The sequence below is a fragment of the Centruroides vittatus genome, unplaced genomic scaffold (genome assembly GCF_030686945.1).
Source record: "Centruroides vittatus isolate TY-2023 unplaced genomic scaffold, ASM3068694v2 contig_364, whole genome shotgun sequence".
NCBI classification, from domain to species: domain Eukaryota; kingdom Metazoa; phylum Arthropoda; class Arachnida; order Scorpiones; family Buthidae; genus Centruroides; species Centruroides vittatus.
Genome location: NW_027122188.1, coordinates 2,947,462 through 2,960,481, shown reverse-complemented (window position 1 = coordinate 2,960,481; position 13,020 = coordinate 2,947,462). Strand labels below are relative to the sequence as shown.

Here is a 13,020-nt window from a genome sequence, read left to right as displayed (position 1 = left end):
TGGTGATGAGTTAAACGGTGTCGAATAAACCAGAGTTTTTTAACATTAATGCCTATTGTTAGCCGAGTATCTGAAATAACAAGACCCTGAGAGTCGCTCGGCTTTGATAGAATAAAAAAAAGAGGTTTATTAATTTCAGCGAACATAAATAATTTACAAAGAAACGATTACACACACTTACTAATTACTAATACAAATACATTTGGGACTGCGCGTAACAATGTCATCAATTAGTCCCCGCGTGCCGACAAGACAAAGAAATTATTCTAACGTATATCTAACTTAACTAAGTACAGGGCCCTAGAGAAAGATAAGGTGGAAGAGAATTAAACAGAGATGATAAGACTGAAAATTGGTTCGAAGGGGTGACTGGCGGTAATAAATAAGAAAAAAAAAACCTCGGATCCGTTCCTTAATAACTTTCTTTGTTTCTGTTCGTCCCGTTTTTCTCTCTCTCCGAAAATTCTTCCTTCCTCTCGCTCCTGTCCTCCTATCTCCTCTGACGTAACCCCTCGACCCCTCGGTGTCACACCCTTTTTTTTTTTTTATTACCGTCCAGGCCACATGTGTCGACTAACTACCGCGTGGTTAAGTAAATAGAAAACGGAAGTAAAATTGTTACTACAGGAAGATAGTATAAGGAAAGTAAAGAAAAGAAAATAAATAAGGTTTAATAACAGCCACAGCCTATGTAAGTCGGCTGGGACCACAGAAACTGACTACTTAACCGATGGTGTCGAGTTATCCGGGTGTCGACTTATGTGGACTCGACTGTTTATGTATACATATATAAATTATCTAAAATATTTTTTTAAAATTTAATCTACTTTGAATCATTTATACATAAAATAACGTACTTCTTCTTCTTTTTGAATCTTTTTCTGTCTTTCTATTTCATATTCTTGTAGCATGCGAAGTCTTTGTTCTTCAATTCGTTGTGCTAATCTTTCTTCTTCTTCTCGTTCTCTTGCTTTTTCTTCTTCAATGCGACGCTTCTTTTCTTCAATCTTTTAATAGTGAAAATACAAATTCTTAAAAGAATTTTGCAAAATACTATGTATACTATTGATATTATTAAAATCAGTAATTATAAGCCAATCATAGATGACATGTAACATCTAAAGACTTTCAGGGAATATAAACAATGTTTTTAAAACAAACTTTACACAAAGTTTGAAAAAGAAAAAAAAACTAAAATTTTATGTATATAAAATCAAAAAATTAAAAAAATTAATCAAGTAATTTATATAATAAACTATTCTGTATTAATATAACTTCTGCAACATTTACAGTATGCACCAAAATTCCTCATGTAAAAAGAAAAATTTTTTATAATACTACTTTTCAACTTATATCTGATATTTTATGACCATTCTTTGTAAATTTATTTGTATTTTTTGTAGCTTGATAAATAATAAATAAAAGCCACTTATATATGGTTATTATTTTCATAATTAGCCATGATAATGGTCAATTTTAAAAATAAATGACTTATTAAGCATAACATATGTATGTATGTACAGGTATTCCTCGTACAACATGGTTTGGGAAATCCTCCATACAAAATTTCATAATTTTTAAGTGTAAACTCCATTATTTGATATTTTTTATTCAAGTAATCACACATCTTGTCTCAAATTTGCCAACAGATTTTAGAATATTGAAACTTTCAATTTGCTTTGTTCTTTTGATCAGATTTACTTTAATGAAAACTGATAATTTTTTTTTTTCCTTTTCCTTGCTTTCCTGTCAACCAGGTGTCATTGTCCTTGCTTTCAGACTTTAGCCTTTAAGACTGTCACTGCATTTTGTTTTTATAGACTAATTTTCATATTTAGTAAAAATTTAAACATTTTTAGGTAAGTGTTGTTAAATTTTTTTTAACTGTAGGTAAGTAATCATTCATAAAAATGATGAACAAAATACAGCAATATCTTGGTACTCAAATTCTTTCCAACTCAAACAATTCAGTATTTGAACTAAAATTCTTGAAAAAAAATCACTTGGTACTCAACTGAACAAATGTGACCCAGTAGAACAAATTTTCAAATAACATATTTTTATTTTGTCATCCATAGAAAATTATGATAAAAATATTAAAAAATGAAGATGTTGCTGATATTTCTGACCAACATCAACAAAAAATCTCAGAAGATGACAATAATTTGTAAAAGGAAAACACTCTCATTTAATTAAAATTAATATTAATTAATGCAAAATACAGTAATTTGAATGTGACTGTTTGTTAATTATTGATTAAAAAAAATTATTGATTGTTTGCTTTAATAAACATAAAAAAAGGATAGTATACTTTTGTTAACTTTTGGAACCTAACCCATGTTTTATTAGTCCTTTGTTTTGTATAGCACAAATATGCATAATGCAATGCTTTTTCAGAATGTAATTGTGAGGCCCCGGATGAAACCCAAAATTGAACCACAAATATCCAGCAGGACAGTACAACATTCACCTTTCAAAATTAAAACCCAAAGTGAGACTTAAGGTTTCCTGAAAACAATAAAAGTTCTTTCTGTCAAAAAGGATATCAAAAGGCTGGAATTACAAGGGAAAATTTCAAAGTTTGGAGGAGTTTTAGCCAATCGGGATCAGGTCAATTATTGATGATGACCTCAGCCATGCCCTGAAAGGTTTCAAATTGTCACCAGAAGATGAGAAAAGACCAATTGACCAATTGGAATGCAGGATAGAAGAGAGAAATCTTTTAAAAACTTGTGTTTCAAGGACATTCCATTCTTTCTCCAAGATCTGTTCTTTTTCTCCAAGAGCTGATCACATTCTAAAATTTATTCTTTTTCCCAGATCTGTTCATTCTCCAAGAGTCTTTTTCTCTCTCCAAGATCTGTCATATTTTGTCCAGTCCAGGATCTACCAGGATATGCTAAATCCAAGTTTCCTGTGTTGTGCAATCAAACATTCAGTTGCAACAAAATACAGCATTTGACATCATGTACCTGTTCAAATCTGAACTTACCAACAAGCCCTGGGACCATCAGAAGACCATCAAAAAGGGACAGAGTGTAGACATTCAATGTGACATTGGGACTTTTACTGGACTCTCTTCTTAAAAAGAAATACCAAAAGAGAATAGTAATGACAAGAATACAGAAAACTTTGTAAGAATATTTTTATATTTTATTAAATGGGAAAAAGTGAATGGTAAGCATGTCTCAGTGTGTATATCACACCTACACATGATTGTCTCAACCCCTTGATCATCCTGACAATTGCACACAGTTGGCAAAGCTTACATAATTACCATGTCATACAAGGAATACCTGTATGTATATGTATATGTATTGTATTCTTCACCTGTACAATAAGTAAACTAGCTACTGGAAAATAAACTATTAAAAAACAAAAACCTTAAATTTCCAGCAATAAAAACATTTAATAATAACATTTTCCACTGTTTTAAGTTTTGTTTTTTTAAGTTCGTTTTAACTGATGATGGTTGTTTAAAGCAGTCGAAAACATTATTATTAAATGTTTTTATTGCTGGAAATTTAAGGATTTTTTTTTTTAATTCTTCAGCTGTATTTATAAGAAATAGTCTAACTATAATAAATAAGTATATTTTCATATTAAAACAACATTATTATGAATATCAGACTTGCTACATGCTCCTTTATAATTATATAACTGAATAATTTTAATCTTTTCTACATTAATTTTGGGCTCTTTAAAATTCTGATGTAAATATTCTATTCAAAATTGTAGAAAATATTTCTAAAAATTTTCATTATTATTTATCATCATCTATCATCACTATATTTTAATCTTTATAACAAAAAATGATATTGATATAAATGTAGTTCATATTAAATAAAACATATCTTGAATGATTTAAAATTTTAATTAGCTTACTATTTACCTATACTTCATTGATATGTTTATGTAAGCAGCAAATTTAATAAATAAATTTATTAATCAAGTAGAAAAATGAGATTTTCACATCTCTTTATTTTGGTATCTAGGGCATCCATCCGAAACACTCCCCTCTTGTTTGACAGCACTACACTTACAATCAAAAATCGAACTTGTTACCAGTGTGTATCCTATAAAAGACCGTCCAACAAACATTTTTGAACTTTATGAAGTTCTTCTTCGGGTGGAAATGGAATACTTAAGAAAAAATAGAACAGGAGATTTCAAATCAAAAACTTCGCCGAATGCCGCTCTGATGGACATGCGCCATTGTGCGCAGGTGTCAAATTATTACAGGTACAGGTACTTGTCTAGGAGGAGTTGCCAGGCTGGTGATAGGTTGAGCTCTTCTTTTTGGTTGATGCATGTATTTGTATGGCTCATTTTATAAATAGCATAGCTTCTAACCATTTTATGTGCTCAAGGTAGGATGTGGTTACGATGATTTTAGTTTTGTTGAGTTCTGCCTTGATGTCCTGGTCTGTTGCATAAATACTTAGGGTCCTAGTGAGCCTTCCATGTTGTAGATCAGCTTAGTGTTCCCTTAATCTGGTCTTTAATGAGCACTTAGTAGAACCAATATAGATGAGTTCTTTTTGCCATCTGTTGTCCAGAAGTGGATCTATCCCTCTAGAAATCTCCTGTTCTATTTTTTCTTAAGTATTCCATTTCCACCTGAAGAAGAACTTCATAAAGTTTGAAACCATTTGTGGAACGATCTTTTATAGGATACACGCCAGTAACAAGTTCAATTTTTTATTGTAAGTGTAGTATACTTCCGGTATTAGTAAAGGGTTGAACAATATTGACAGCACTATTTTATATAACCAATATATTATTTAAATAAAAAAATTTGTATAATATACTGCATTCTAAGATTCAAGTAATACTTTGAATAAGTTTTTAAAGTCTCTATTATGAAATAAAAACACACCTGTTGCTTTAAATCATCTCTGTAATAATCTTTCTTTTTAGATTTATAAGCATCTGATTCAAATAATAATCCAGAATGATTATTCATTGCTATTGGTGGTAAAGAAACAGCTGGTGGAGGAAGTACTGGAGTAATTTGAGGAGTTACACTTGCAAGTGGTGAAGCAAATTGATTTGAAAGATCAACTGATGCTGGTGATTGAGATATTGCTAAATAGAATAAAAAATAAATAAAATTTTATAATTAATTCAATTAATGCATTTTATAATTACAATGATAAGAAATATAATTAGGAAAAAAAAATATATAGAAATATAATTCATCTGAGTGCACCTCAAAACTATTTTTTTATTATATTTCTTGAAATTTAAATAGTTTTGATAATTTATTATTTCTTACTCTTTCTAGTTTTAAATTAAAATGTAAAAAGAAAATGTATAATTTTTAATTTTATGTAATTTAATTTGCTAATATTTGGGGATGGATATAGGATATAAAAAGACAATCTTTGGGACTTTTCCTTTTATCTGTAATAAAATAAATGATCTGTATAAAAACATTTCATCTTTGTTATAAATATGAGCTCATTATATAAATCAAGTTTAAATTTTACGTAATAATTTTTATATTTATTATTTTTAAAATTAAAATAAATCAGAAAAACATCAATGATTTTTAAACTGTTGTATGCAAATGTCAAATTTATTTATTTACTGCTCCTACTTAATATAAGATGCAGAACTTTGATATAATGCACTGTGTTAATTTATATTTCAAATTATGTTTAGCATTCTGAAGACGTGCCATGGTGGAAAAATTTGTCTGTAAATTTTAACGTTTATGAAAATGGATGATTGAACGAATGTATTACAATTTTCTTCATAAAAATTAATTAAAATATGGATATCATTTATATATATTTTGTTTACTTACTAATTTATTAATATAAATTTTTAAAAATACAGCATTTATTAATTTATTATTTTTGCATATCAATTTATTAATTATATTATTATTTATTATTTTTATATTACTTTCTCAGCCATTATATGTAACAGAGAAAGTATGGCAATCAGTAAAAAAATGACTCCTCACAATTTTTACACTTTTGGACTTGGGGCCTCAAAACATTAAGAAATGCAAAAAAATTTGGGGGAATTTTCTGTGTGTGGGGGGCACAATTTTGTTCACCCTCTTTGAAGCTTAATAACTTCTGTGTATTTTGTCAAAAACATCTGAAATTTTGCAGGAAGTTTTCAGTATAAGGGGATTGATGCTATCAAATTTTGGTGGTTAAAGGTCAAGAGGTGGAAAGATAGAGTGGAGTCATGCATCATATCTCCAGTGGAGGTCAGACTTAATGAAGCTTTTATTCATCATAATAATAATAATAATAATCTTTATTCATAATAAGGAGACCTTGTTACAGGGGGAGTTGATTAAAGTACAAAAAACAATAAGTAAAAACATTAAACTAATTATATAGATATTAATAATTAAATAACTTCAACATGTAGTCATTTCGTATAATATTCATTCAAATCATTAATAATTTGAGTAAAAGAATTAGCAGTTTTATACATATTTGTTTTTGATAAATTGCCCAAATTGGATCTATAATTTAAATCATTATTTGTAGAAATTATGTCTGAAGTTTGAAATTTTTGTTGGTAGTTTTTCAAAGCAGTACAGTCTCTGAGAAGATGAAGTGCAGAGAAAGTGTTGGAATTACACCAATAACAGGATCTTAAAAAGTCGATAAATGTATTGTTTGCAATTAAGGAGTATTGGTTAAGTCTCAGTTGAAGTAAAGTACATTTAATATTTAAAGTTGTATTCATTGTAATAATGTTCAATTGTGTAGGAAGGCTTAGAATATGCAAATACCAAGGGCGAAATGTTGAATTAAGCATAGCATTTTGGTCACTAATCATTGAATGTGAAAACGCTGAGTCCATCATCATAGTATAGGCATTTTTCCAATTGTCAATAGAGTTGTCAAATAAAGAAATAGATATGCCAAATGACTGTAAACCTTTATTAAATTTATAGCACCATGTTGTTTTGTTGACATTATCATTTTTCATTTGAGTATTCATAATGTGAAATAAAAATTTAATATTATCATCTTTTGAGTTTAATAAATGGTAGTAAAATTTAATTAATCTTTTCATAAAGAAGGGGAAAAGTTGACATCTGTTAGTTTCTGAGCATATAGCATATCCTGGAACAGTACGTTCAAGTTTAAATAGTTTACGTAAATATATAATATGGAATTTTTCCAAGTCAATGGCCTAAATCGAACTGGCATATAAAATAGCTGGCATTATTAATAAGTTAAACATTCTCATATGAAGTTTTAAGTTCATGATTTTTAAACTAGCACCTAAATAGATAGTATTATTAATTAGTTGATTGATTTTTATATTGAGGTATTTCAAATGAATCTGAATTTTACCATTCCAGTTGAAAATCGTACCTAAGTATTTTATATTATTGACCAATTCTAAAGGTTGATCATTTATGTAGAAAGATTTCTCTTGGTTTGCGAGTTTCATTAATGTTGTTTCTGAAAATAATTATTTTTGATTTAGCAATGTTAATCGATAAGAATATGGAGTTCAAATAGTCATTAATGCTACTCTACAACATAAGCTTAATAAAAGCTTATGTTGTAGAGTAACTTTGGTTGAGGCCAATAAAACCAGATCATCGACGTATAAAATGTACTGAAATGTTCTTCTGTATATATAAATGCCTTCTGAACTCACTGTTACACAACTCACTGCTAGAAAAAAAAATCCAAGTTCCTAAATTTTAGCTTTGGTTTTAGAATACTAAAATGATTAATTGATTATAAATTTTTTGCTAAAATGAATAGAAACAGATCTCATTTCATAAGTTCTATTTAATACACATATTTCAGAAATTAAGTTGATGTAAGTATATATTTTTTTCCAAAATATAAAAACAATGTAATTCAAATCATTTTAATTAAAAATGCTATTTAAATACAACAACATCATTACAATTATCAATAGAACTTTATCATTAATTTATCTAAAAGTATAATATTAAAGTAAAAACATCAAACTTTTCTGAACCATAGATTTAAGTTATTAGACAATCTTAGAGACAAATATAATAATTTAGTAATTACTAACCTGCACTTGGAACATTTTCTTGTTTCATTCTTTAAATAAACAAAAAACATTAGATTATATAAACATTTATAAATGTATTGCTACTATCAATTTTTTAATAAATTTTATTAAAATGTCATATTTAAGTTGTTACCAGTATTCTAAAATAAAAATTTTAAAAATAATTTTTAGCTATTTAAAATACAGTATTTGTATCTCTTCATGATACCTGTGTAATCCTTTAGAATATTAACCTTATCAAAATTAATAGTCTTAAGGCATTCATTACAAGAAAATTTTTGACTGGCTTGATGGCTACAGATGAAAACATCTGAAGAAAAGAGGGATTCAATCAATTTGTTCATTGTTTCCAGTGTGTATGGTTCTGGATGATATATCTCTTCCACTGACTGATGTTTTCATCTATAGTCATTAAGCCAATCAAAAATTTTCTTGTAACAAATGACTTAAGACTATTAATTTCTGATAGGGTTAAACAGTTTGTGTTTTATATGAAGTGCTGACTTTAGTATATTTAGAATAAAAACCATTTATTTTAACCAAAGCCACAATTTCATTATTGTATGAAGTATATCCACTTAATTTCAGAGTTTGTACAAACAGAAGTATGAATTATTACTATTTACTTAAGTAATTTGGTATTACACCAGTCAAAAACCACCTTCTTTATGTTAAATAATAAATCACATACAATTTATTTTAAACATAATCAATTACATTACAATATTTTGGTCAAGTAGGAATGTTATTTTTATCCCTGATATTATATTTCTAGACTGAAGAGGAACTCTTATTGTAAATATCAAAATAATATAATTTATTAAGTTTTAATAAAAGGAGTACTTTCTTAATTTAAATTCTAATAATCATTTAATCAAATCATGTTACATATTGATTATTATTTTATTTAAATTCAGCACTTATTTCAGTAATAATATTTCACATAAATATATATAAATACTTACAAATAAGGTCGGCGATTTGCACTACCATCAATAAAACTTGGTTGATATAAAGACTGAACTTGCAAACTAGTAAATATATTAATATATTTAGAGAATATTTAAAATTCAAAAAGCTATTTTATTTTATGATAATTAAGTCATAAATAATCTTCAGCTAATATAAAAATGAGACAAATTATCATTTGTTTCATTTGTACTTAATACTATGATGGTAGAGAAGAAAATGGTAGAAGAACGAATGAAAAAACAAAAAAAATATATACAGTCAAACCTGTTTTTATGCGGGGGATAGGGACTGCATTAAAAAAAACGCATTAAAAAAAATCTCACGAAACTTCACGAATGGCTGTAAATAATAGTTTTCGCAACATAATTAAAAAAATATTTTTTTTATGTGGTCAACAGGGACCGCATAAAAAAAGTTTCACATAGAAAATAACTCAAAACCGTACGAAATAGAATTTATTGACAACAGATGTCAGCACTTGACTGCATCGTCTGGTCTATCGTCTGTTTTACATATTTTTGTCCAGGTGGTGTTTTGTTGACTTAAAAAGTAAATTATTTCATTTTTTGCATATTCATGCAATAATATTACTATAATAAGTGCATTTATGCTATAATAAGTTTATTTAGCTATAATAAGTCAACGTGAGACATGACGAATCGCACGAGACTAGTCGCCAACTATACCGCACAAATTAAAAATTCGCATTAAAAAAATCGCACATAAAAAGAGCGCATAAAAACAGGTTTGACTGTATATATATATATATATATATATATTACATTTCATACAGTAACAGAATAAAAGACAGTGTTGTCATGACAGGATGATAAACAATATTGTTAACAATATGGAAAACTGCTCAATGTACAGTACATCCTACTAATTAATGCTGTTGGAATGCAACAATTTAAATTTCTTGACTATCATCATAATTTTCTGTGATTAATTCACTGATTACCTGTATTTAGAAATCAATTTGATCTGTATTTAGAAGTCAAAACATTTGTAGCTTATCTGCCAATTTTAGTTTGCAATTGTAAACTCATGAAGATCAGTGAAGGCACACATCACAATCATTAAATAGTAAATGTAATAATTTGAAATAGATGTTAAAAACTCACATAAACATGTGAACAAACAGATTTAATCACGCTTGAAATACTTTCAATTGTGACATTGCAAACTTCTTTGAGCATTGAGAATGAAAATTTAAAGGAACATTCTTTTGATCAAGAGAATGGATGGCAATTGCAAAAAATCAATAAATATGAGACCAAGTAATAAACTATTGCATAAAAATACAGAAATAAAAATGATACAAATAATAAAAATGAGCTATAGTGTTGCATGGGTAAACAGTACATCGTGCATGGGTACATTGTGTAGAGAACAACTTGTAGTGTTATGACACTAGTAAGTATGTCGGTACGGCAACATTCACGCCAAACACCGTATAAACGTTGCAAAAAGTTCACTGAGTTCAGCGTTATATCCACATTTGCTTGTCGCAAGTACTTTCGACAAACCTTACCGTCGTCGTTTTCAGGCGAGTGCATAAATTTGCCAAAAAACTTTAAAAAAGAACAAATCCAATGCAGAATAGAACGCATAAAGCTTTACTAAAGCCGTTACAAACATAAAGCAAAAATTCAAAAACATTCGAAAGCCGATCAAGCATCTGGCTCCGTGACTAGCGAAGCCACGCATGCGCAGACCTGTGCTCACGCTGATCGTATATTAGAAAATGCTTGAATAACGTGACCCAAATATTGGGCAGATCAAGAGTGGGAGTGTTGCATGCTTCTAGCATGGTGGTAAGGAGGGATTCCCAGACAAAAACTATTTTTCTATCATTGCAGCACTTGAGCATATGCACTAATGTAATTTTCTGTAATTACAATTAGTGTTAAATTTTATTATTGCTAGGCTAAATTTGTTAAGTAGACTCACTCCGTTCGCGATCGATCGGTAGTAGTAGTAGTTAAGTCGTCAACACAAAGAATTGGTAATTAGCTATTAGTTAAATAGCTAATTACCAATTCTTTTGTGTGGATTTTTACTGTGTAAAGCCTTTCACATCTTACCCCACCACATTCTGTGTGCTTCGGCCATTCAACAGATCTATAAACTGTAGAAATGTATAGACAAAAGTTACAAGATGGTGGTGTTATTTGATTGTTTGATGGATGCATTAATGGAACTAAATGAAATGAAAACAAACTTCTAACTCTAGTAAACACATTTAATTATAAACATTTTTAACCTATTGTGGTCTTCTTCAGGTAATATGAGATTGATTTCTCTACTAATTTAACTTTTTATTTATCTTGTCACAAATTCTTAGATTTCCAAAATTGCCTCCCTTTGAAAGCAAATTTTAATTTAAAGAACAGGAAGTGGTCAGCTGAGACTTGCCAGAACTTGCCCCAGCTGACTATTTCCAGTTCTCTAAATTAAAATTTGCTTTAAAAAAGAAGCAATTTCAGTGAATTTCAGAAAGCCAAGACGCTGTAATGAGGGAACTAAATAGTATTTCAAAAATATCTTTTTACAAGAACATATATAAATTGCTAGTATGTGTAAAAATTTGTATAGATCACAGAGTATACTTTGAAGACTGTCTTTACTGTGAATCAAATCATTTCTGCCAAAAACTCTTTTTTTTTATAATTGTCTCTTGTAAACTTAGTAGACACACCTTGTATGTATGTGTTTAGTGTAGTTTTCCATAATTATCTTCATATGTTTACTTTGGTTACTATTATTATATATTTAATTATTATTTTTTAACATAAAAATCAAGCAATATTTACATAAAGACATTATTCTTTAACCTGCATTTCTGAAGTGTATTTATATTGCTGTTCAGAATTATTCAAAAGAAATTGCAGCAGTTCTTATGATGAGACATCTTGTGTTCTCAATCTGTAAAATTCCCATGAATTTTACAATAGTAGTGCCTGAGAAGTGAATTGATACGATACTTAATACATCAAACATTTATTTTACATATATCTGGTATATACAGACAGGGTCTGACAAAGGAAAAAGGCAAACTGCCCTCGATTACAGAGTTTATATATATCGGGTGTCTTGCCCTCGGGCGCTGCGCTTGACGCGCCCTTTACATGTCGTGGTAAGACACGACATGACATCCCTTCCCTCCTAGATAGATACATAATCTTTCCAATATTTCAGAGGTTGTCTTACACGTGGCAGACGGTCCTCTCTGGGGTTGCTGGTAGGTGCATCCAAACTCTGTTCCACTTCTTCTGGAACTTGCTCTTCCATGTCCGACTTGTCATTGGGAGAAGACTCTTCGTTTGTCGGTTTGGCTGTAGTTTCCTCTGGAAAATGTGGTTGAATTTGGTATGTATGTCGTTTAATTATCTGACCTTCCCCTGTACAAGCCGAATAAGTGACATTTCCTCTCACATCCGTGATGTCAGCTGGGGTCCAGTTCTCGGCAGAATTGAAGCTTCGAACATAAACTGGATCACCCACTCAGAAGGCTCGATTTGGAGATATCATTTCTCCTTTCTCCCTGTTGCCTTCTTTCGTTGAGGGATAGCAATTATCTATGCAAGTCCGCAACTTCCGCCCCATCAGCAGTTCAGCCGGACTCACTCCCGTTGCCGACGACGGTGTCACATGCTGTGATATTAGCATTCTCGCTAACTTCAATCCCATGTCAGCTCCTTTCATTTTCTTCAGAGTCTGCTTTGTAAATGGCACCATCCTCTCCGCTTGTCCGTTAGACGATGGATGAAAGGGTGCCGTAGTGATATGTTGAATACCGTTGTTATTAAGGAAATTGCGAAACTCGCAAGATGTAAAGGCAGTGCCGTTATCTGATACGATCACTGTTGGTATTCCGTGTGTGGCGAACAGCTTCCGCAATGCCTTAATCACTCCATTTGCAGATGTCGACGGCACTATATCCACTTCCAACCACTTGGACCTGGCATCCACCACTATGAAAAATATTTTGCCCTGAAAGGG

General features: G+C 29.9%; 1 protein-coding gene across 3 annotated transcripts in view; it reads right to left on the bottom strand.

Moving 5' to 3' along the window:
- LOC136975115 (centrosome and spindle pole-associated protein 1-like) overlaps positions 1 to 13,020 on the bottom strand; it is an 89,263-nt gene that overhangs the window by 38,855 nt on the left and 37,388 nt on the right. For all 3 annotated transcript variants that reach the window (XM_067270125.1, XM_067270124.1, XM_067270126.1), the window contains 4 exons: positions 9,009 to 9,074; positions 8,044 to 8,072; positions 4,880 to 5,088; positions 858 to 1,007 (listed from right to left, as the gene is read on the bottom strand). In XM_067270125.1, the coding sequence (XP_067126226.1) occupies positions 858 to 1,007; positions 4,880 to 5,088; positions 8,044 to 8,072; positions 9,009 to 9,074 (454 nt within the window). The remainder of the gene's footprint in view (positions 1 to 857; positions 1,008 to 4,879; positions 5,089 to 8,043; positions 8,073 to 9,008; positions 9,075 to 13,020) is intronic.